The sequence below is a fragment of the Perognathus longimembris genome, chromosome 3 (genome assembly GCF_023159225.1).
Source record: "Perognathus longimembris pacificus isolate PPM17 chromosome 3, ASM2315922v1, whole genome shotgun sequence".
NCBI classification, from domain to species: Eukaryota; Metazoa; Chordata; class Mammalia; order Rodentia; family Heteromyidae; genus Perognathus; species Perognathus longimembris.
The window spans coordinates 64,728,042-64,753,290 of NC_063163.1; the positions used below are offsets into that span (position 1 = coordinate 64,728,042).

Below are 25,249 nucleotides of genomic sequence, written 5' to 3' on the forward strand. Positions count from 1 at the left end.
TCCCTGCCTCCCTCTTGTATTTAATTAAAAAGGACCCTTTTGTAAACCCTGCCTCTCTGTGTCTGGTGTGGTTTGTTCCCCAGGAGGGGCTCCACGGTGCCCTCGAGTTCCACCCACTAGCACAAGGTCCTGAAGTCTCCTGCAGCAGTTTCCTGGGGGGGCTGGGGGGGGGGGGAAACGGAGGCAGGCAGGGGAGCAGGGCAGGCCTGTCTTCCCCGGGCCCCTTGGCAACACGAAATGTCACCCGGGCGCCGAGGCGCGGGGAGGGGGCTGCCCACAGCCGCGCGCACGAGCTCGGCGTCCTCACCCACGCCTCGCGCAGCCGCGCCCCCGCCCGCCAGACGCCCGTCGCCTAGCAACGGAGGCGCGGCGACTCGGTGCGGGGAGGGGGGCCTGCCGCCCGCCCCCTCCCGGCGCCAGGAGGGGGCTGTGGGGAGTGTGTGGGGGGGCGCCCCGGGATTCCGCACGGGTGCAGCACACGCCTCCCCGGAGGGGCCCCCCCGCAGCCCCTTAGCTCGCCCTTCCCCTCGGCCCTCCCGGGCTCACCTACTGAGCACTGACTGTGGGCTACCTTCCAGTTGGGAAGGGAGGGCCGGGGCGGATCGGGCGTGCATGCGAAGCAGCAGAAGGGGGGTGAGTCTGGAGTCCTTTCCTAAGGAACAGGTTTCAGGTCTCCAGGGTCCCCTAGTCCCCGAGGGGCGGGGACGGGGGCGGAGTCGCCTCCACTCACCTGCCCTCCCCTCCCCCCTGTCTCGCCGGTGGAGGCTTAGCCCCGCCACCTGGTGGCAGCTCCTGATACTGCGCAGTCCGCGCCGGCTCAGCCCTGCTGACCGCGCTCCCTGGACTTTTGGGGGTCTAACTGCTTACTTGAGCACAACCTCGCTGGCTAGCGTGTCCCTATAGCTCCAGCATTATTTGCTTCTTTTATACCTCTTCCTCGCCAGCCAGCCGCGATCCCTGCCTTTTGGCCTCCTCTAGAGCTTCTTGCAATTCCTGGAATGTACAGTCTACACCCCTTAGTGTCTTTGAGAGATGCTCTCCTCAGGTTTTTAGCCCTCACAGGGGCTGGAAATACCACTCTGGTGTAGCCCCTGGGGCTCCCGACTCAATCTGGGTGCTCTCCACGTGCAGTCCCAGGTCTTATGTGCGACAGGTTCTATCCCCACTCCTCCAAAACCCATTCAAGTTCGACCCCTGCATGTCCAGACTCCGTTCAGCCTCCCTCTCAACTCCAGACCCCATGTCCCCCCCCCCTCTCTCTCTCACACACACACACACACACCTTAAACTGACAGTCATCCCCCAACTCAGCCCACTGAGCACAGATTCCCTGGGTCTTCCTAGATAGACTCTGGTTTGCCTCCCACATGGAGTTCATTAGGAAATGCCCTTGGGTGTTCTCTATCCCGAAAATGCCATCAAGGCCTGCAAATATAAATGTATGTGTATAAAACATACAAATTGGGTGCATGTGGCTCATGCCTGTAATCCTAGCTACTCAGGAGGCTAAGGTCTGAAGATTGAGGTTTGTTTCTGCTCAGGCAGGAAAGTCCATGAAACTCTTAATGTCAGTTAACCAAAAAAAAAGCTGGAAGTGGAGTTGTGGCTCAAGTGGTAAAGTACTAACCTTGGGCAAAAGAGCTTGAGGTTTGCTTACTTCCGCAGAAGTAAAATTTGCTGAATTAAAAGTCCAAGGACAGTGCCCAAGTTCTGAGTTCAACCTCTAGGACCAGCACAAAAATAAAATATCAATACATGTGTATAGATCTGTCTTACAAATCATTCATCTCTTCCTGTGTATTTGTGGTGATCTGACATGGCTAGGAAAGTGCTCTGAGTCACAGCCCTAGCCTGTCCTCAATTTTCAGGGCTCCCACTTGGGGCTGAGGGCATGGTTCAGGCGGTAGAGGGACTTCTGGCCAGTTCAAGGCCTTGGGTTCCAATCTCTGTCATGAGTTCAAACCTCATTTCAAACTTTCAAAAAAATACAAAGAACCATCACTTGGTATTGCCTCACCACTTCTCACCTGGACCAGTGTAGTCCACCTCAATCCCAATCACCTGTCCTTCCCACAGCAGCCACCAGAGGACACACATGAGTACCAAGTCAGTTCTCTTCCTTTGCCCCACAGTCCAGGCACAGTAGCTGTGACTCTAACCAGAGATAGAAATCAGGAGGATTCCTGCTGGTTGGAGGAGAGCCCCAGAAACAAACAAACAAAATCCCAACAAGACAGGCGCTGGTGGCTCATGCCTATAATCCTAATCAAGAGGCTGAGATCTGAGGTTCGCCATTCAAAGCCAGCCAGGGCAAGAAAGTCTGTGAGACTTTTATCTGCAATTAACTACCAAAAAGGCTGAAAGTGGAGCTGTGCTCAAGTGGTGAAGAGCTAGTCTTGAGCACAAAAAAGCTCAGGGACAGCACCCAGTCCCTGAGTCCAGACCCCAGAACTGGCACAAAATAAAATGATTACAGGTTGGGCTGGGGATATGGCCTAGTGGCAAGATGGCTTGCCTCACATACATGAGGCCCTGGGTTTGATTCCCCAGCACCACATATACAGAAAATGGCCAGAAGTGGCGCTGTGACTCAAGTGGCAGAGTGCTAGCCTTGAGCAAAAAAGAAGCCAAGGACAGTGCTCAGGCCCTGAGTCCAAGCCCAGGACTGGAAAAAAAAAATTTGATTACAGGTCTGGGAATGTGGCTTAGAAGTAGAGTGCTTGTCTAGCATGCATGTAGCCCTCGGTTCAATTCCTCAGCACCACATAAAGAGAGCACAGATAGACCAGGGACAGAGCCTAGGCTCTGAATTAAAGCCCCAGGGCACACACACACACACACACACACACACACACACACACACACACACACACACACAAATAAGCTGTTCTATGTGATTCATGCCTATCATTCCACCTAAGAGGGGGCAGTGAACAGGAGGATTGTAATGTAATCCATAATGTGAGCATAGACGGGAGACCCAATCTCAAGTAGTGGGGAATGTGTGGTTCAAGTGTTAAAGCTCTTGCCTAACAAGCACAAAGCTTTGAGTTCAAACCCCAATAACACACACCCCAAAAAGAAAAGAAAGAGGAGGAAATCCTGCAATCTGAGTTATTGAGATCTTGGAGATAGTGGTTCAAAGCCAGATGAGGCAGAGAAGTCTGAGACTCCCATCTTCAAAATAACCAGCAAAAAGCTGGGCTGGAAGGGTGGGTCAAGAGGTAGAATGGATAGAGAAAAGACAATTACAAGGCTCTGAGTTTAAACCCTGGTATCTGCAAGATTTTGTATGTGTGATAGTGTTAGGGCTTGAACTCAGGGAGTAGGCACAGTCCCTGAGCCTTTTTGCTCAAGGCTAGTAATCTATCACTTGAGCCACAGGTCCACTTCTAGCTTTATTGGTGGTTAATTGGAGGTAAGAGACTCAAGGACTTTTCTTTCTGGGCTAGCTTTGAATTGCAATCCTCAAATCTCAGCCTCCTGAGCAGTTTAGGATTATAGGTGTGAGCCACTGGCAACAAGCAAGAATTCTGTGTTGTTGTTGTTGTTGTTGTTTTTCAAGCTGCTCCCTAGTTATAAGGCATTTACTCCAGTCTTTTCCCTATTGAGTTAGAGGCTCACTGAGTAGAAGATAGGTTCATTGGTTTGGAATTCATTACTTCATTCAATTGTCCCATATTGTGGATTCTGTACTTGGCTGGGTCCTCTGAGAGTCAAGGGTCCTGGTCCTTAGGCCCCTCCAGTCTGATGAGCTTGATGGCAACTGGCAATTCATGGTGTGTGTGTGTGTGTGTTGGTACTGGGGCTTGAACTCAGGGCCTGAATGCAGTCCCTTGGCTTTTCAGATCAAGGCTGGTGCTCTACCCACACCCTCACTTCTGGCTTTTTACTGCTTAGCTGGAGTTAAGAAATCTTTTTTTTTTTTTTTTTTTTTTTACAGAATTTACTACAAAACGCCATAAAAACTGCCTTCACTTAAGCTCTCTCTCCCCGTATCCGGCGAGCCAACTGGATGTCTTTGGGCACGATGGTGACACTCTCTTGGTGTGGATGGCACACAGATTGGTATCTTCAAACAAACCCCCCAGGTATGCTTCACTAGCCTCCTGAAGCGCACCGATGGCAGCACTCTGATACCTCAGGTCTGTCTTAAAATCCTGAGCGATCTCTCTCACCAACCTCTGGAAAGGCAGCTTCCGGATGAGCAGCTCAGTGGATTTCTGTTAACGACGAATCTCTCGAAGAGCCACAGTGCCGGGCCTGTAGCGATGGGGCTTCTTCACCCCGCCGGTAGAGGGCGCGCTTTTCCGGGCAGCCTTGGTGGTGGCCAGCTGCTTGCGCGGGGCCTTCCCACCGGTGGATTTACGAGCAGTCGGCTTGGTTCGAGCCATTTTCTCTCACCCAAAGCCGCTGGTGGTCCTCAGTGAAGAGGTGCAGTTGGCAAGCTCAGGGACGACAGTATCCCAACGAACGACCAAACCGCTCTGCGCTCTGGAGTTAAGAAATCTTAAAGGACATACCTGTCCCGGCTGGCTTTGAACCGTGATCCTTAGATCTCAGTCTCCTGGGTAGCTAGGATTACAAGTGTGAGCCACCAACACCCAAGCCTCAGGTCGTGAACCGTGCGCATGGGTCTATCTTGGTAGGTACAACAGAGCTAATACCGACTACAGGACTCACTTCGTCCTCTAGGAGGCGCTTTAGAGCTCTGAAATGCAAATGACATGCAAATGACCACAACAGGCCTCAGGGTCTTTTTTTTTTTTGGTCAGGCGCGTCTTAGACAGTCCAGGCACCACAGGAACCTGCACCGGCATTCAAGATACTAGCAAAATGCCCTTGTCAGTACCTTTAAGAGCCTCGGGAGGCCATACGCAGGGAATCCCGAGCCTTCTCATGTTCGAGCTTCTGGTTTTACCGTTCACCGCGGCCCCGCGGAATCAAGGTATTCTGAACAGGCGCGCCGCGGGCAGCCCTTCCCGGAGTCCCTTGCGACAGCGTCCCGGGAGCTTCCGGGGGCCTCGGAGCAAGATGGCGGTGGTGGGGTCCGAGAGGCGCGGGCGGCGGCGAGTGAGGCGTCAGTGAGGGGAGGGTGGGGGCCCGGGGGCCCGGGCGGCTCCGGGCCAGGGCCCCTTCGCGGGACGAACCATGCTACGCTCCACTGGCTTCTTCCGGGCTATCGACTGTCCATATTGGGCAGGGGCGCCCGGGGGGTCCTGCCGGCGACCTTATTGCCACTTCCGGCACCGCGGGGCCCGGGTCCCCGGTGCGCCCGGCGGCGGTGGAGCGGCGCCCCCCGCAGCAGGTAATGCCTGTTCGACCTCCGGGTCTCCGCTCCCCGCTCAGGTCCGGGCTCCCAACACCACGTTCATCCACGTCCCGGCTCCCCGCCCAGCCTTTCCCCCCCCACGTTCGCAGGTGACGGTTCCCTCCCCCGCCCCCAGCTGGGCTCGGGAGTCCCTGTTCTGGGACCCCTCTCTGTGCAGGTGGCTGGGCCTCTGAGCCTCGGTCTCCCGCGAGTGTAAACCGTACACAACGTGCTCTCCGGGGCTGAGACGGCTCAGGCACGGCTTGGAGCGTCGGGGGAGGGGGCTTGGAAAACGGGTGCGGCCAGCGCTGGACAAACCTGGGACTCCTCCACGCCCGCACTCCAGGAGAAGGAAACCTTCCCGGCCTCGGGCCCCCACGTGCTTGTGGCAGCCAATGTTTATTTCCGGGACACTTTCCCCGGGCCGCGCCCCTAGTAGCGGCCACCGCTGTCAACGCTAGTTTGATTTTGAGTTTAGTGGGCATTGAGGAAGCATCTGCTGTGTGCCAGGCACCAGCGAACAGGGAAACTCAGATCTATTTGGCTGGGACCGGGAAGATGAATGGCCTGCCTTTTCTTTGGGCTGAGATTGCCCCACGGAACTATCGTGTTTGTCGATGCTTTGACAAGCCCGTGTTGAGAGCCGCAGGAGATCCGGCATCTTTCTTTGTAAGAAATGTGGGATTTGAGGTGAGATATTGGGAATCTTGAGTATTTGAATTGGAGCAGAATCAGGGGATATATTTTGCAAGGAAAGGTCTGGAGGGAACGAAGATTACTAAGCGCGGTGTTATTCAGGATCTTCCCCCATCTTTGTCTCTTGGGGATGACCCTCCCCTTCCATCAGGGCTTTATTTCTTACATCCCAGGTCTGTTTATCTAATGTCAGTTCCAGCATTCTGTCTCATGGGCTCCTTCAAACAGTGGCTTTGGGCTCAAGAGTGTCTTACTGTAAAATAAGAGCACTCCGCTTAGTGACAGTGGCTCACAACTGTAATCCTAGCTACTCCAGAGGCTGAGATGTGAGGCTCATGTTTCAAAGCAGCAAAGTTTGTGAGATTCTTACCTCCAATTAACTTCCAAAAAGTCAAAAGTGGGGCAGTTGCTTAAGCACTAGACTTGAGCAAAGAAAGCTCAGGGGCAGTGTCCAAGCCCTTAGTTCAAGCTTCAGGACTGGTGTGCACACGCACACACAAAAGAGGAGCACTGTAGCTAGGATTAGATAATAGCCTTTTCTTTGTCAAAGAAAATATTTTTTCCCCTTTCTCCAGTTTCTCATGTAAATGTGTCAAGAACACCTGTAATGCATCCACTGTCTTGCTTCACACCTGGCACCCGGCATCCTTGTTCTGACAGATGTGGGGGATTCAGAGCCACCTAAGATGGGGGCTTCACTCTTGGGACCCTTCTGCTGTGGAAAAAAGAGTTGGCATGCCCAATATGTCTCAGCCTGAGGAGGCAGTGCCCAGGAAATTGGGGTGCTGGACTGTACATTGGTGGGGAAGACACCATTTTTACTCTATCCAAGTGCTCTTTTTTGTTTATTTTGTGCTGGTCCTGGGGCTTGAACTTAGGGCCTGAGTGCCCTAAGTAGCTTTACTTCCATCTTTTTTGGTAGTTAATTGGAGATAATCTCAGGACAGACTTTTCTTGCCTGGCCTTGCTTCAAACTGCAATCCTCAGATCTCAGCCTCCTGAGTAACTAGGATGACAAGCATGAGCCACCAGCGCCTGGCACAGTACTAGTTTTTGACTGTTACTTTTCATTTCCAGTGATGTGTAAGAGCTCCTGACACCCAGGTGTCTCACTGGCATTGAACTCAGATCCTCACAGTAGCTAAGCACTCACCACTAGGTTGCATTCTAGCCCAGTCCTAGTTAGTGGCCCTCCAAAGGGTTAGTTCTAGGGGCTCATGGGGTGATGTCCTCTGTGCCTCACAGCCCATGGAAAATTTACCTGCCTACCTGCAGGTACAGATCTGCATTTGCCTCCTGCAGAGAGTCAGGTTCCCTCTGAACTCAGCTGTTTTTGCTGTGTGGAGCTTTTCTGTCACTTATTTCCCCTCACTGTTCACTGGGTCACTCTCTGAGGAGGCCAGGGGAGGGAGCCTCCCTTGGGGGAGATTTCAACAGTGCTGAAGTGACCATCCTCTGCTGTGTCCTGGTGGGTGCCTTTGCTTGCATTCATCCAGCAGTTACTGGTTTTGACTTCTGCTGGTTCTGGCTTTTTTTTTTTTTTTTTTTTTTGCCAGTCCTGGGCTTGAACTCAGGGCCTGAGCATCATCCCTGAGCTTCTTTTGTTCAAGGCTAGCACTCTACCACTTAGCCACAGTGCCACTTCTGGCTCTTTTTATGTATGTGATGCTGAGGAATTGAACCCAGGGCTTTATGCATTCTAAGCAAGCACTCTACTACTAAGCCACATTCCCAGCCCTGGTTCTGACTTGTGTGCAGGTTTTTGTTCCTGTGTGTCCCCTCTTTGCTCATACAGTGGGCATTGAAACAAACCCATGGGTTTCTTGGGTGAGCATAGCAACAACCTACCAGAACTCCAGGTGCAGGGGTTGTGCTGACAGCCAGTCGTGGAGCCCTATGGGGCCCTATGGTCAGCTTGCCGCTCACTGTGACTTGAGCTGCCTTCTTTATGGGGAGACTGATGAAGAAGGGTGTTCATTCCGTATTCTCATTGCCACAACACCACTGGCAAGAGCAGGTCTGAGGCCACCAGGAGCTGTGGCGCATCAAGATGGGAGGAGATCCTGTGGCACCGAGGGCATGGAACAGGGATGGAAGGCAGCAGGGTGAAGCTTCAGGAAACTGGCAGGTGGACCAGTGCCACAGACCACCTCGAGCAGCAGAACTGAAGCACTTTATCCCTGTTTGGGGCTAGCTAGGCCTGATCATATCCAAGGAGGGGCCAACTTAACAGCTCTTTGGACCCTAAAGCCATGGCTCCCCAGATTTGTTAAGATGGGAGTCTGAGTGTTGGTGGGTTGTCTTGTGTGAGTGTGTGTGTACGTGCGCACGCACACACACACTTGCTGTGTCAGCTTGGGGCTTGAACTCAAGGCCTGGGCACTGCCCTTGAACTTTTGGTGCAAGGCTAGTGTTCTACCACTTGAGCCACAATGCTACTTGCAGCTTTTTCTGAGAAGTTTATTAGAGATAAGAGTGTTATAGACTTTTCAATCTTAGATCTCAGCATCCTGAGTAGCTAGAATTACAGGTGTGAGCCACCAATGCCCAGTTCTCCTTTTCCTCCCTCCCTTCTCCCTTCTTGTTCTCCCCCTCGCCCCCCTTCACCAATCTTAGGGCTTGAACTCTGGCCTCACTTTCACTTGGCTTTTTCTTTTTTCCTTGGGCCAGTCCTGGAGCTGCAACTCATGGCCTGGGCACTGTCCCTGAGTTGTTGTTGGTTTTTTTTTTTTTTTTTTTGCTCTAAGTTAGTGCTCTACCACTTGAGCCACAGCTCTCCTTCTAGCTGTTTGGTCATTAATTTGAGATAAGAGTCTCAGATCTCAGTCTCTTGAGTAGCTAAGATTGTAGGCATGAGTCACTGGTACCTGACTCAGTTGGCTTTTTCACTCAAGGCTGGTGCTTTACCACTTGAGCCACAGCTCCATTTCTGTATTGTCTATCTTGTAAACCACACAGCCACTTAGAGAGCCTACATCAAGACCTTTGCAGCATGTGACTACAGGGTGATAGCCATGAGTGAGGTGTGGTTTTTACCCCACTTTCTATGTTGGTGTCTTAGGCACAGACCCAGTAGAAATTGTTCATGACTTATTCTGGATAGGGCTATAGATTGTTGGTGCAGGTGCCAATTCTGAGGAGCTGTGAAGGAGGTTTAGGTTGAGGAGCTAAAGGAATAGAGTTTAGTGGAGTGATGTTCCTTGGGGAGGGAATGAAATGCGTGAGAGAGGCAGCAGGTCAGGGACCAGGCACAGGGCTGGAAGTGCTGTGTGGGCACAACTCTCCTGGTCTTGAGCAGGTAGCCTGAGCTTCACTCCCAGTACAACATGGGATTTATCACTGTGGCCTTTCAGCTGCAGCCCTCAGGTGGACTCGGAAGTCCTGGCCAGGTTCCCACAGCATGCACCAGGGCAGACCCTGTCTGTGAGGCACTCCAGCTCCTACTGCTAGCACACCTGGGCCCCATGACCACTTGGTTTCCAGTATGTGCAGGGCCCGCCCAGCGCTCTGCCCTGGAGAGACAGAATTTAGGGACTTGGGCCCTACAGGAAGACTGAGCCAGGAAGAGCGAAAGAGGCCAAGATGATACACTTGCTTACTTTGAGGTAGGTTTTCCTTTTGTGAGCTATCTTGGGACAAGAAGGGACCATAGCAGTCTCTGGCAGCCCAGGATTAGAGGGAGATTGTCAGCTGCATTCCCATGACAGGTCCCAGCCACCTAACAATGGGAGTGGGGTATCTGTCACCATGTGTGGGTCTCTTAAGAGACCTACAAGGGGGTGCTTTAGCCTATTTAGCTCTTCCTAGGAAGGGAGCTACAGCATGGAGTTACCTTCTGGGGAAGAAGTAGCTTTGCAGAGAAACATTGATGAGGGTTTTCGTTACATGTTGCAGGCCTGACCAGGGTCTACAAGGACCTGGGATGTTCTTACTAGCTGTTTAGTAGGAGTAGGCTAGAGCCCAGCCACCCCCATGGTCTAGGTAGGAGCTGTAGCTGGTGGAGGAATAGCACTGTGGGCCAGAGTATCTTACACATTAGGGTTTGGAGTGGGTCCCTATTCTTTCTACTCAGTGATGTTAGCACCTTGTTACCCCACCTGTATGACAGCCATAAAGATCCTCAAATGTTGTCAAGTATCCACCAGAGAATTCTGTTCATCAGATCTTCTTTCCTTCCTTCCTTTCCTTCCTTTCTTCTTTCTTTTTTCTTTTTGTCGGTTGTAGGGCTTGAACTCAGGGCCTGGGCACTGTCCCTGAGTTCTTTTGTGCAAGGCTAGCACTCTACCACTTTAAGACACAGTACCACTTCTGGTATTCTGGTGATTAATTGGAGATAAGAGTCTTACAGATTTTCCTGCCTGGGCTGACTTTGAACCACTATCCTCAGATTTCAGCTTCCCGAGTAGCTAGGATTACAGATGTGATTCACCAGTGCTTTTATGAGCCTCTTTGCTTCCTGGGAACCTGAGGGTCCCTTGTGGCTCAGGGCTCCTGTCAAATGGGTATTAAATTCTGTTGTTCCTTTGTTCTCTCTTCCTTGTAGAAGTGGGATTAGAGGAAAGATGGTGTCTCTCCAAGGCAGTCACCTTTAGTAAGTGTGGTAAGGGCTGAAGCCACCTACCTGGGTCAGCCCAGCTGGAGGCCCAATTTCCAATATCTGCCTTTTGCATGAGTTGCTGAGTTTGCTAGACTGCATGTGGTATTTTAGGACCCAGGATAGCATAGAAAGGTCCATGCATGGCTGTGAGCTGGTCTCGGTGCCTCTCAGACTTAGAAGACTCTCAGTGTGGTGTCATGGATAGCTCACAAGTAAAACTGGACTCAGCTATATTCCGAGTTGGTTCCATTATCTGGACCTTTGGACCACTGGGGACTCTGAGAACCTGGCTTCATGGCTTGTTCTGACTTGTCATTGGACCGCTGGATGGAGCCCTTAGGCTTGGGAGATTTGAGAGCCTCTATGTATGGTTAAAAAGACAAGAGTCTCTTAACAGTGATCATGCCTCTGGGGACATTTCTGGGTGTCATAGCTGGTGGTATGGAGTGGATGGAGGCCAGAGACACTTGCCCAGCACCCTGAAGTGCCCAGGACGCCCTACCAGAGAGCCACTTGGCCTGGTTTCCCAGAATCTGGCCTGGTTGTTAATTTTGAGTGGGATGGGGAAGCAGGATGTGGTCTACAAGGACAGGAAGAAACCTGAGAAGCTCCACTGCTCCTGCCTGGGTGCTCAGGGTAGAGTCTGCTGGGACCTGTGGGACGCACGCTCAGGGAACCTATGCTGATGCTTGAGTTTGCCTAGCCTCACTGCCTGCTCCTGGGATTCCATACTGGAGGCACAGATGAGCCTAGTCCACAGAGACAGCAGGTTGCCAGATTCAGGTTTCTTGACTTGGCTTTACGCAGAGTCAGCTCCAACTCTGGTTAGACTGGTCCCAGCATAGCTCCCTTGGCCTAGGTGATCTAAGCACAGTGGGCTTGTGTGTTGTGAGTGCCATGCTACGGCCCAGGACTGCTCCCTGCAGGGCACAGTGAAGTTCCCTACTCTATTCTCAGTGGCCTTTTGCAGTGTACAGTTAATGAGGAGCCAACACTTAAGCAGAGAGAGAGAGAGTATGAATGATACACATGCATACATATTTTATTCAGTAAACCTGTTTGGGTATATAGCAAGTCCAACTTTTTGTTTTATTTTTCCTACCACTTGATCTATATCTGGTTTTCTTTTTCTTTTTTCTTTTTTTTGGGGGGGTGTTAATTGGAGATAAAAGTCTCAAGGACTGTTCTGTCTGGGCTGTCTTCAAACTGTGATCCTTAGATACCAGCCTGAGCAGCTGATGCTCAAAATTATTTATTAATTTTTTTTGAGACTGTCTTCTCACTACCTTGCCTGTGCTGATTTCAGCCTCAGCTTGGACTTAACATTGTTCTGCTTCTGAATAGCTGGGATTATGGACTTGTACTACTCTGCCTGGTTCACAGGTCAGTTTTATTTTTTTGCCAGTCTCGGGCCTTGGACTCAGGACCTGAGCACTATCCCTGAGCTTCTTTTGCTCAAGGTTATCACTCTACCATTTGAGCCACAGTGCCACTTCCAGCTTTTTCTGTTCATGTGGTCCTGAGGAATTGGACCCAGGGCTTCATGCATGCTAGGCAAGCACTGTACCACTAAGCCACATTCCCAGCCCACAGGTCACTTTTGAAGCATGAAAATGTTAGGTCTAAAAAAGAAGTGAGTATGTAAGAAGCAGCTAGCTGGTCTTAGGCTTCCTCAGTGACTGAATCCTGGGGAGCACACCATGGTGGTTGCATCAGCAGCTGTTTCTCATCAGGCCTTGTAGGCATCCAGATGTTCTCTAAAACAGCCATGAGGATGGAGCTTCCTGCCTCAGTTTACTGGGGGGACCTAGATTTTTGTTCTCTGGGGTTGATGCTTGGCCTGGGCATGTATACTTGGGCCCTTGTCCTTGGAACACAAGTGCTGGCCCTGGTGCCCCCTATAGAAGGGCCTTTCCAACCCGTGTGTGGACTCTGGACGTCCCTGAAGGACCAGACCTAGGGTAGGTGTGACAGGCAGCAAGAGAGGCAGGCGAGGCTTCAGGAGGGAGCAGCTGGTATGCAATGTTGTAGTGTCAGGCAGTTACTAATTAGTGTTTGGAAGAATGAACAGTAGTTTACCTGGTGGCTGCATTACTCAGGATTCTGGGCAGAGAATTAGCCTATAGAAAGGCCTAGAATGTCTCATGCCCTAGTTTAAAGGACTGTTTGAGAGCTTCCTGTAGATGCTGGAAGGTAAGGGGAAGCAGTCTCAGCTTGCTGCAGCCCTAGGGACCAGCAGGCAGGCCTTAACACTGACATACTGGCTTGTCTGTGCTGTCTAGAACAGGCTTGGGACTGCTGCTTTGGTTCCAGTGGCCTCCAAAATTTGTTGAAGGCGAAGGCCACAGGGCCCAGGTAGTTTTCCTATTTGCTTCTGAGAGCTGGGTGTCCTGAGGCAAGTGTCCCTTTTCTTTCTGGCATCTCCAGTCACCACAGTGGCCTATGTTAATGTTTCAACTCATCCATTCACAGATGCCCACTCTGGCCTAGCTGGGCTGTCTTCCTGGACCAACACTGAGTTGCGGGATGGGTGATTGGCAGGATGGGTGAGTGGCAGGAGCAGTTGCTACACTGGAAAGGTGATAATAGGGTGTGATCTGGGAGATCTGGGGCTTTGTCCTAGCAAGGAATCCATTTCCACTCAGGTCACAGTCACCATAGCCTCCCTGTCCCCCTAGTGGCTCTGAGTAGTAAGAGCTTCTTCAAGGAACCTACCATGGGAAGGTGGACCTAGATGCCATAGATCACAATACAAGGCCAGAGCCTCTACCTTCTTCCTGCTATGCTACAGATGTGCTTGTCATGGGTAGATCATTCCACTGGGACAGTTTGGGAGGGCTGCATGGAGAAAGCTGACTTTGGAGCTAATAAGACAGCATGGAAAGACTGCATAGCGTCTATTCTGAGCCCTTTGTGTTCAGCATGCACTGGCCTTCCTTGGTTTGGGGCAGGGAGAACCATTGGATAGAGGGATGAATATTGGCAATATTGGTCCAGTTTGAAGTGCAACCCTGCAGTATCCCAAGCACCAGCCCACCGTCTCCAGCAATAAAATTGTGGCTGCTTGTGTGACTAAACTGCGTGTACTTTTTTTCCCCTGGTATTGGGGCTTGAACTCAGGGCTTTGAGCTCTAGCTTGGCTTTTTCGCCATATCTGATGCACTTAAGTTACCACTCCACTTTAGCTTCTTGCTAGTTAATTGAAGATAAGATACTTGGATTTGTCTGCAGGGATGTTTTCATACCTCTATTCTCAGATCTCAGGCTTTTTTGTAGTTAGAATTATAGAGCACTGGTGGTGTCCCACTCTGCATACTCAACTTTGTTTTGTTGTTGGTTATGGGGTTTAAACTCAGTTCTCTGTCTCTGTCTGTCTGTCTCTGTCTGTCTGTCTCTGTTTCTTTGTGCCAGTTTGGGGGCTTGAACTCAGGGTCTGGGCTCTGTTCCTGACCTTTGAGCCACAGCTCTACTTCCAACTTTTTGTGATTAATTGGAGATAAGAGCCTTACCAACTAGGTGCTGGTGGCTCACACCTATAATCCTAGCTACTCAAGAGGCTGAGATCTGAGATGGTTCAGAGCCAGAAGTCAGGAAAAGTCTGAGACTCATCTCCAGTTGGTTAATTGGAGATTAACCAGAAAGGGGGAGGAGGGGCAAGGAGGGGGGGGGATAGTGCTGTAGCTCAAAGTGGTAGTGCTAGCCTTGAGGGAAAAAGCTCTGGGACAGTGCCTAGGCCCTGAGTTCAAGCCCTACAACTGACACACACAAAAAAAAGGAATTTCACAAGCTTTCTTACCCAGGCTAGCTTTGAGCCATGATCCTCAGATCTCAGCCTTCTGACTAGCTAGGATTACTGGTATAAGCCACTGGCACCCTGCTGTGCATACTTTCTTAAAGTATGTGGTGGTCCTAGCCCCTAACCCAGGGGCTGTCCCAGTGTGATGAAATGCCCAGCATGGTCCCAATCCCGAGATTCCCTCTGAATACCTGGAAGACACTGCTCTGGCTCCTAATGCCATTTTAAGCTAGAGTGGGGAACAGGTGATCCTATGAATTTCCTCTGGAAACACACTTTGCAGTTTGGGAACTGGTGAACATGCACTGGGTTAAAACACTACTTTTTGTATGTGTGAATGCTGGTCCTAGGACTTGAACCAGGGCCTGGGGCCTGAGCTTTTTTTGCTCAAGGCTTGCACTCTACCACTTTGATTGGGCTGGGGAACTGAAGGGAAGGAGGCAGGGAGGACAGCTGGTTGCACAGAGATTAGGGGTGGAAATCTGCTGTATTATGCTGTGCACTTTGGGGCATTTCCACTACATTTGAGTAATACAGTGCAAGTAGAACAGGAAGAATCAACACTCATTTGCTGGCTTTCCTGCTTTTATTTTTTAAATTGGGGGTGGGGAGGGCTTTCAAAGGGACATTCCATTTTTATTGCTGAGCTCTACTCAACGCAGCTGTTGGGCCATGGCAAAAATGGCTGCCAAGCACCTTTTGGCCCATTTGTTGCTCACCTGGGTCTTGATGCACTATTAGAGGGCAGCGTGTGAGGCCTTTCCTGAAGCCAGGCAGGCAGGTCTAGTTCTCTGCTCCAGTAGGAGCGAAGTCTGGGGATCCCCAACATGAGGCACATCTGCCCTGCCCAGCTGCTGCCAAAGCAGTGGGAGGAGGTGATTCTGTGAAGGGAGGAGTTTGGACATAGGAGAGCCTGGCACCTCCTTAGCAGAAGGAGGTGAGAGGGAGTGAGCCAGTCTCTTTCCCCCCCTCAGTTTAGGGGGTGTCAATTTTAAGTTGATCATGGGTTTTTTGGAAGTAGGAGTGGTAATGTTAGTGTTGTTGGGGCGAATTTTGTACCTGAACACTGGTCTGATGGAACACTTATGTGGGGAGCCCCTCCTTCCTCCAGGGCTCTGGCAGAGGGGCCCAGCAGGTCATTCAGGAATAGGTCATGAGAAGAAAGGAGAATTGAAGTTACTTACAAGGCTCTTTGATTAGCCTTTCCTTGTGGTTCATTATGGCCTGTGGCGCTGATGAGATATTTTCTTATACCTTCAGTATCTACTGGCTTTTTTGGTAGTTAACTGAAGATAAGAGTTTAATGTGGGGCTGGGAATGTGGCTTAGCAGTAGAGTGCTTGCCTAGCATTTATGAAGTCCTGGGTTCAATTTCTCAGCACCACATAAAGAGAAAAGCCGGAAGTGGTGCTGTGGCTCAAGTGGTAGAGTGTTAGCCTTGAGCAAAAGGAAGCCAGGACAATGCTCAGGCCCTGAGTTCAAGCCCCAGGACTGGCAAAAAAAAAAAAAAATTCATGGACTTGACTGATGGTATACATGAAGCCCTAGGTTCAATTCCTCAGCACCACATATATAGAAAAGGCCAGAAGTGGTGCTGTGGCTCAAGTGGTAGTGTTAGCCTTGAGCAAAAGGAAGCCAGAACAATGCTCAGGCCCTGAGTTCAAGCCACAGGACCGGCAAAAAAAAAAAAAAAAAGTTTAATGGGTGGACTGGGAATGTGGCTTAGTAGTAGAGTGTTTGCCTAGAAAGTATGAAGCCCTGGGTTCGATTCCTGAGCACCACATACACAGAAAAAGCCAGAAGTGGTGCTAGCCTTAAGCAAAAGAAGCTCAGGGACAGTGCCCAGGCCCGGAGTTCAAGCCCCAGGACTGGCAAAAAAAAAAAATAAAATAAAATAAAAATTCGGGCTTGGAATATGGCCTAGTGGCAAGAGTGCTTGCCTCCTACACATGAAGCTCTCGGTTTGATTCCCCAGCACCACATATATGGAAAACGGCCAGAAGGGGCGCTGTGGCTCAGGTGGCAGAGTGCTAGCCTTGAGCGGGAAGAAGCCAGGGATGGTGCTCAGGCCCTGAGTCCAAGGCCCAGGACTGGCCAAAAAAAAAAAAAAAAAAAAAATAATAATAATAATAAAAATTCATGGACTTGACTGCCTGGGTTGGCTGAGATCCTCAGATCTCAGCATCCTGAATAGCTAGGATTATAGGTGTGAGCCACTGGTGCCCAGCAGAACATTATTACTACTAATATATATATATGTATATGTATATATATATGTAGTAATTGTCTATTTTTTTCCCAGTTGTGGGCCTTGAACTCAGGGCCTGAGCACTGTCCCTGGCTTCTTTTTGCTCAAGGCTAGCACTCTGCCAACTTGAGCCACAGCACCACTTCTGGCCTTTTCTATATATGTGGTGCTGAGGAATTGAACCTAGGGCTTCATGTATCGAGGCAGACACTCTTGCCACTAGGCCATATTCCCAGCCCCTACTACTAATATTTTTGTGCCAGTACTAGGGCTTGAACTCTGTCTGGGTGCTCTCCCTGAGCTCTTCTGCTAAAGGCTAGCCCTCTACCACTTTGAGCCACAGCGCTACTTCTGATGGTTAACTGTGGATGAGTCCCACAGACTTTCCTGCCCGGGCTAGCTTTGAACCATGATTCTTAGATCTCAGCCTCCTGAGTAGCTAGGATTACTGGCATGAACCACTAGCACCTGGCTGTTTTTAAGTATTCTTTCTGTGGGCATTAAAAGCAATCAATTTCCATTATGGCCTATTCTGGGGGCAGAGACAGTACAAAGGAGAAAGCTATCTTCACCTTCACTCTATTGTTTTGTCCTTGTAATCCAGCATTGGAAATGTGAGTTCTCATCCTGTGCCCCTCCTGCCAGCAGATGAATGGAGGTTAAGGCTGCTGCTCTCTGAGGTCTGTCCCCAGCTCAGAAAGCTGAATTGGCTGGTGTCCCAGGTCTGGCTGGGCAACTTTTCCCTGTGGATCTGATTGTGTGGCTCCACTTGTTGGGATGTCCTGGCATTGGCCTGTGGTGCCCTTGGAGTTGAGCAGAAAGCAGGCCCCATTCCTTCATGGTGCGTTTCCTGAGAATGGCACTGGTCTGCATACCTCAGGGATCAGGGAGGCCAAAGAGCATTTCTCAGGTTCAGTACCCCTATCTCTGGCTAGGCTCCAACATTGTATTTATGAATGCTGTGTGCCCTGGTTTCCAATAATTTGCTGCTCCAGTGTGGTCCAGGTGTGTCGTTATCTCCCTATGATGCTCCCTATTGATGCTCTTTTCTGTCTATTCAAATAGCAAGGAGTGGGGCTGGGAATATGGCCTAGTGGTAGAGTGCTTGCCTCACATACATGAAGCCCTGGGTTCGATTCCTCAGCACCACATATACAGATAAAGCTGGAAGTGGAGCTGTGGTTCAAGTGGCAGAGTGCTAGCCTTGAGCAAAAAGAATCCAGGGACAGTGCTCAGGCCCTGAGTTCAGGGCCCAGGACTGGCAAAAAAAAAAAAAAAAGACTTTTGGCTCAAATAGCAAGGAGTGGGCTTTCAGGATGTCCTATGGAGTATTGGGAGAGGAGGCCTCCTATTGACAAACTCTGGGTGCATCTGGCCATGCTGCATCTTCTGGCTTTCAGGGGACATTGTCTACCAGAATCCACTACCTGAAGCTGCAGACAACAAGCCTCTGGGCTCTTCCCTTGTGCACATCTGCCAATGTGGCTTTGTGTGTATGTGTGTCCTGAGGCTTGAACTCAGGGCCTGGGTATTGTCCTTGAACTTTTTTTGCTCAAGGCTAACATTCTATCACTTATTAATTGGAGATAAAGAGTCTCATAAGGGGCTGGGAACCAAGACATGCATTCTGCTGCTAAGCTACATTCCCAGCCCCTATGAGACTTTGTGGGGGCTGGCTTTGAACCAAGATCCTTAGTTCTCAGCCTCTGTGTAGCTAGGATTTTAAGTGTGAGTCACTAGTGCCTGGCTAATTCTGTGGCCTTTGGGGCATAGTCTTTTCTCCACTTTTGAGACCCCATGCTACGCAGTGAGCTTCCTTGGGATTGGGGTGGAGGCTAAGTTGCTCTCCACCCCTGTGAATGTTCTCGAGTGCCAAACCTCACCTCTGAGGGGCAGGCACTTGTCTGCTTTCTCTTGGTATTCCTGCCTTCCCCAGCAGGGTGAGTATGCTTTCCCTGGAAGAGTTGCACTGGATTATCACCCAAGGCCAGGTAGTGTCCTGTGCAGTCTGGGCCTTTTATCAGTCTTAGGGCCTTGAGTAAAGGCTAGGAAGAGAAGCAGGGACGGGGTGGGGTAAGGGCTAGTCCCTTAGGACTCATTGAGTCTCTGTGTTGGAGGAGAAACATCGTGCTCCCACAGGAAATAAAGTGCTGGCAGTTCAGAGGATCATTCCTTGATGTGGACTGAATCCTCAGGATCACCAGACATCACAGAAAACATTCTTCTGGGGTGCCTCCTCAGCTATAACAGGTCCCCACCAAAGGACCCAACCCAACCCATCTCAAAACAGACTAAAGCTCTGTCGGGGCTGGGAATATGGCCTGGTGGTAAAGTGCTCGCCTCATATACGTGAAGCCCTGGGTTTGATTCCTCAGCATCACATATATAGAAAAAAACTGGAAGTGGCGCTGTGGCTCAAGTGGCAGAGTGCTAGCCTTGAGCAAAATGAAGCCAGGGACTGTGCTCAGGCCCTGAGTTCAAGCCCCAGGACTGGCTAAAGAAAGAAAAAGCTCTACGTCGGTGGCTAACTCCTGTAATCCTAGCACTCAGGAGAACTGAGGGTTGCAGTTCATTCATTTATTATTATTACTTTTTTTTTTTTTTTTTGCCAGTCCTGGGCCTTGGACTCAGGACCTGAGCACTATCCCTGGCTTCTTTTTGCTCAAGGCTAGAACTCTGCCACTTGAGCCACAGTGCCACTTCTCTCTCTCTCTCTCTCTCTCTCTCTCTCTCTCTATATATATATATATATATATGTATATATATATGTATGTATGTATGTATGTATGTGGTGCTGGAGAATTGAACCCAGGGCTTTATGTATACGAGGCAAGCACTCTTTCCACTAGGCCATATTCCCAGCCCTGAGGGTTGCAGTTCAAAGACAGCCTGGGCAGGAAAGTTTGTGAGACTTTTGTCTCCAATAAACTACACAGAAAAAGCCAGAAGTGGTGCTGTGGTTCAAGTGGTAGAGCACTAGACTTGAGCAAAAGAGGCTCAGGGACAGTGCCCAGACCCTGAGTTCAAGCCCCAGAACTGGCCCCCAAAAAGCCTTTTTTTGGCCTCTAAGCCTTAGGTCATATTGCCTTCTGCATTCTTTTTTTTTTTTTTTTGGCCAGTCCTAGGCCGTGAACTCAGGGCCTGAGCACTGTCCCTGGCTTCTTTTTGCTCAAGGCTAGCACTCTGCCACTTGAGCCGCAGCGCCACTTCTGGCCATTTTCTGTATATGTGGTGCTGGGGAATCGAACCCAGGGCTTCATGTATACGAGGCAAGCGCTCTTGCCACTAGGCCATATCCCCAGCCCCCTTCTGCATTCTTGTGCTGTCTTCTGACCCATATGTGATCATAGTAAGCTCCTGGTGTCTGTGTGCTCAACTCTGTACATCTTAGAGTACCAGCAGGGTAATTGAGTCTGTAGGGGCATGCTCCAGTGACTGAAGGAAAGAGGTTAGAATAGGAGCAAAACTGTAACCTATTTAGGCCTATTAGGAATGTTTTTATTTTTGGTGGTACCTTGAGTTTGAACTCAGAGTCTCATGCCTACTCACCTTGCTTGCTTGGCTGGCACTTGACTAGAGCCACACTTTGATTCTGACATTGTGCTAGTTAATTGGAGGCAATGTCATTTTTTTTCTTTTCTTTTTTTTTTTTTTTTTGGTCAGGGGCCTGGAACTCAGAGCTTGGGTGCTATCCATGAGGATTTTTTTTTTTTTTGGCCAGTCCTGGGCCTTGGACTCAGGGCCTGAGCACTGTCCCTGGCTTCTTTTTGCTCAAGGCTAGCACTCTGCCACTTGAGCCGCAGCGCCACTTCTGGCCATTTTCTGTATATGTGGTGCTGGGGAATCGAACCCAGGGCTTCATGTATACGAGGCAAGCGCTCTTGCCACTAGGCCATATCCCCAGCCCCCTTCTGCATTCTTGTGCTGTCTTCTGACCCATATGTGATCATAGTAAGCTCCTGGTGTCTGTGTGCTCAACTCTGTACATCTTAGAGTACCAGCAGGGTAATTGAGTCTGTAGGGGCATGCTCCAGTGACTGAAGGAAAGAGGTTAGAATAGGAGCAAAACTGTAACCTATTTAGGCCTATTAGGAATGTTTTTATTTTTGGTGGTACCTTGAGTTTGAACTCAGAGTCTCATGCCTACTCACCTTGCTTGCTTGGCTGGCACTTGACTAGAGCCACACTTTGATTCTGACATTGTGCTAGTTAATTGGAGGCAATGTCATTTTTTTCTTTTCTTTTTTTTTTTTTTTTTTTTGGTCAGGGGCCTGGAACTCAGAGCTTGGGTGCTATCCATGAGGATTTTTTTTTTTTTGGCCAGTCCTGGGCCTTGGACTCAGGGCCTGAGCACTGTCCCTGGCTTCTTCCCGCTCAAGGCTAGCACTCTGCCACTTGAGCCACAGCGCCGCTTCTGGCCATTTTCTGTATATGTGGTGCTGGGGAATCGAACCTAGGGCCTCGTGTATCCGAGGCAGGCACTCTTGCCACTAGGCTATATCCCCAGCCATGAGGATTTTTGCTTAAGGCTAATTTAAGCCACAGCTCCACTTTGGTTTTCTGGTGGTTAACTGGAGATAAGAGTCTCACGGACTTTCCTGCTCAGGCTGGCTTTGAACTGTTATCCTTAGATATCAGCCTCCTGAGTAGCTAGGATTACAAGTGTGAGCCATTATTGGAAGGCCTCTCTACCTTTGGTACATCCCTCAATTGTCACTGAGTATATTGGTTTGATCTGGCTAGCAGCTCAGGTCTGAGCAGCTCTGACTCAACCCAGGAAAACCTCTAATCTCAGAACCCTTTTCCTAATCCCATCTGCAGATTCCTATTGCCACGAGGTGACAGCCACAGGCTCCAGTGTTGGGGGCAGAGATTGGGGACCACAATTTCCTATACGGAATGGTCTCAGGGGAGCATCCTGAGGAACATCAGGCTCCAGAGGACTGGTTCAGCTTGAGGGGCCTCCACTTGTATGTGATGTCTCAACACACAAGTCCTCAACTGCCCCACTTCCTTTGGGAGTGTTTGTGGTTCCTGCCAGTAGACTGGCAGAATGTACACATTCCAGTGCAGAGCTGGGGCAGAAGCTGCAGGGTCTCTGCTGCTATCTCAAATTTAGCTACATGCCTTCACTGCCAGCCTCACTCTTATCAGCCTGGACATGCCCATCAGTACTGTGAGTCCCTCTTAATTTAAGACACAGTCGTATTTGTGTCCAGAAAGGCCTCCCTACCCTCCAAAACTGCCAGTGTCACGTGGACCAGGTAGCATCTTGTACTGATCACTTATTTGTGTTCACAAAGTGAATGTGCCATATTTCATATGATGTCTCCCCTGCTCTGGTTTCTTATCCAACGGGTAGCTTGAGGTGGACAAAGGGCACATGTGCCCTCTTTGACCCCATTTGACCTACACTTAAGTTTTTAGGTTATCTTTTATTGTACTTCTCCAGGTAATGCTTTGGCTGCCCTGTTCTTAATTTCCCTCTGTGCAAGGAGGTGTGCTCATGGATCCTGAGAATTCCAGGTCCAGGGGTAAATGCAAGTGAAGTGCTCTACTGTTTGAACCATGTGTCTGGTCTGTATTTTGTTATTGAGACAAGGTCTTTGACAACTTGACCTGAGTAAGCTTTGTGATCCTCTTGAGTAGCTGGGGTGATAGTTGTACTCTCAAATACTTAGTTGTGTGCTTTTTCCCCATCCTTGTCTTGTTCTTTCCTTTTCTTGTGCCAGTACTGGGGCTAGAACTCAGGACTTTGTGTATTGTGTTAGTGTTTTGCTCAGACTGGCATGCTACCACTTGAGCCACAGCTTCACTTCCAACTTTTTTGGGGCTAATTGGAGATAAGAGCCTCATGGACTTTTCTGCCTGGGCTGGCTTTGAACTGGGATCCTCATATCTCAGTCTCCTAAGGAGCTAGAATTATAGGTGTGATGCCCAGGGCAGGTAGTTGCTTCTTGTCCTCTTCCTCTCCCACCTCATTGTGGCATGGCTCATGGAATCCCAGGAAGTCCCTAGGACCCTTGTGGATGTTGAGTGTTACTAGGACCCTGCTGCTACCTCCTACCCCTTTGTGACAGCCATATACCCACCCAGTGCCCATCTCACCATCTGCACAGGGCCGAACAGAGCATTTCCTGGGGCCAAGGTGGGAGCCTGGCACACAGCAGGTTCTGGAAAGCTGGTTCTTTTCCTTTCCTTGATGATGCCACAACTAGTGAGAACTCTGGTTCAGCTCACCTGCTTACCAACTCTCCTGTCTTCTTCCTTCCCAGGGCTTGGATATGACCCGTACAATCCCGAGCTGCCCAAGCCCCCAGCACAGAGGGAGAACGGCACACTGGGCCAGGGTGATGAGTCCCATTCGGACATGCTGGAGCTGGAGCTGGTCAACCAGGCCATAGAGGCTGTGCGCACCGAGGTGGAGCTGGAGCAGCGGCGCTATCAGGAACTCCTAGAGACCACCCGTGAGCATGGTGCGCCCTCTGCCCTCGCACCCCGCGGCCCCACGAACAGCCCCAGCATGGGCCTTGATGAGGATGCCTTCCCACTGGCCTTCAGTTATACTCCTGGCAGCCATGGCCTGCTCACCCCTGATGCTAGCTACCAGCCAACCCCACTGGCCACCCCAGCTGAGCCAGGCAGCAGGTACTCCCTAACGTCTCTGGAAAGGGGTCAGGGCAAGGCGGGGGGGTGTAGCAGTGCCCTGGAGTATGTCCCCAAAGCTGTCAGCCAGCCTCGGCGGTACAGCCGCCCTGTGCCCAGTGGCAAGTATGTAGTGGACAACTCCAAGCCATCCACGGACCTCGAATATGATCCACTCTCCAACTACTCAGCCCGGCACCTTAGCAGAGCCAGTTCTAGGGACAAGAGGGCCACCAAACGGCCCCGGGGCTCCCGTGGCAGTGAGCCCTATACACCTGCTCTCAAGAAGCCCTGTGACCCCTTCAGTTGCTGCGATGCTCGGTTTTCGGACTCAGAAGATGATGTGGCCAGTCCCCCTAAGGCTGAGGCCAGTCCCCCCAAGGCCTCTGGGAAGCCAACCTCCAAGGAAGGCCAGGAGCCAGAGGAGGGCAGCCCTCGAGAGACCAAGGAGATGGCAGTGCAGTACGATGTCGGGGACCTTGGACAGCCCACAAAGGGCCCAGATGGGACATCCCCCTTGAAGCCAAACTCTCCAAACAAGGTCCCCCAGGATCTGAGTGGCCCCAAGGAGGACAAACCCAAAAAGAAGAAGAGTGGGACCCCACCATCCCTCAACCATAAGGACAATACCCGGAAGAAAGACAAGAGAAAGGACAAGGACCGAAGGCGATCTGGAGACAAGCCCTGTCCCCACAAGAAGAGCCCTCAGTCCAGGAGTTCCAGGGGCACAGCTGAGCCACTCGAAGGGACCAAGAAAAAGCCATCTTCAGCCACCTTGGTGGCCAGCTCAGGGAAAGGGGGGCCTGGCCGTCTCACCAGTGAGGGTCCCCGGTCCCAGGACTCTCATCCTAGCTCCCACCAGCTGCTGGACAGGAAGGATGGTGGCAAACCACTGTCTGGGAAGCTGGTGGAGCGCAAGACCCGCTCACTGGATGAGGGCACCTCTCAGGATGCCCCCAAGCTGAAGAAGCGGGCCCTGAGCCATGCTGACCTCTTTGGGGATGAGAGCGAGGATGAGGATGTGGGGGCTGGTGCGCCGCGGGTCTGGCCCCCCTCCCTTCCCAGCCTCAGTTCAGACTCAGACTCAGACTCCAGCCTGGGCCTCCCTGAGGAGCAGCTGTCCAAGCGGCTCAAGGCCTCTCCACCCCCATCCCCCACGCCTCCCTCCCCTTTCTCCCCCTCATCTGCGGGGGCTGGGGAGGACACAGAGGAGGACTACTCAGCTCTGGAGAAGGAGGTTGACTTCGATTCTGACCCCATGGAGGAGTGCCTGCGGATTTTCAACGAGTCCACCAGTGTGAAGACGGAGGACAAGGGCCGGCTGGCCCGGCAGGTGAGGGGTGCCAGGCATCACGGATAGGCTCCTGGTCAGGCCGGCTGTGGCAAGGGCCTTGAAAAGGCCAACATCGTTCTGCAGCCGACTCCAGATGACTCGAACCTCAGCGACAGGTAGAAGCTGGCCTCTTAACTCGTTTACAGTTCAGGAACCCTCAGTAGTCACCTGCTGCCCCCTAGACCTGTCAGAAAGAGGCCAATGGCTTACAGCCTGCCCAGCAGGGTTCCTGTGGCAGCATTCCAACTGGCGGGTGAGACTGACTGGCAAAAGAGTACCATGCCCACCCCCCTGCCCTCGCCACTCCTGTCTTGCAGCCCTTCTTGCCTCCCCTCCCCTTCTCTGCCCTTCTCACACCTCCTTCCCCCAACCCCTCTTCCCTCTTCTGGCCTCACCCCCACTTCTGGGGACTCCTCTCTCCTCCCTTCCTCTTTGCTCCCTGTATTAGGGAGGCCTGGCTCTCTCACCCATGTGGGTCTGCTCATTGTCCAGTGGCCCAGCAGTGGCCACAAGAGGGAGCTCACCCTAATCCAGCCCAGCCAGACTCAGCCTGTTCTCTCCAGCACTCAGCATTCCGAGCCACTGTCTTGTGCCAGGCAGGGAGCAGCTATGGTGGGGCTGTGC

At 51.2% G+C, this 25,249-nt stretch overlaps 1 protein-coding gene across 1 annotated transcript in view; it reads left to right on the plus strand.

Annotated features, from left to right (window-relative positions):
• The first annotated feature begins 5,015 nt into the window (after positions 1 to 5,015).
• Rexo1 (RNA exonuclease 1 homolog) overlaps positions 5,016 to 25,249 on the plus strand; it is a 29,235-nt gene continuing 9,001 nt past the window's right edge. Inside the window, exons 1-2 of the mRNA XM_048341726.1 lie at positions 5,016 to 5,308; positions 22,923 to 24,625. Coding sequence (XP_048197683.1) covers positions 5,152 to 5,308; positions 22,923 to 24,625 — 1,860 coding nt within the window. The 5' untranslated portion in view covers positions 5,016 to 5,151. The remainder of the gene's footprint in view (positions 5,309 to 22,922; positions 24,626 to 25,249) is intronic.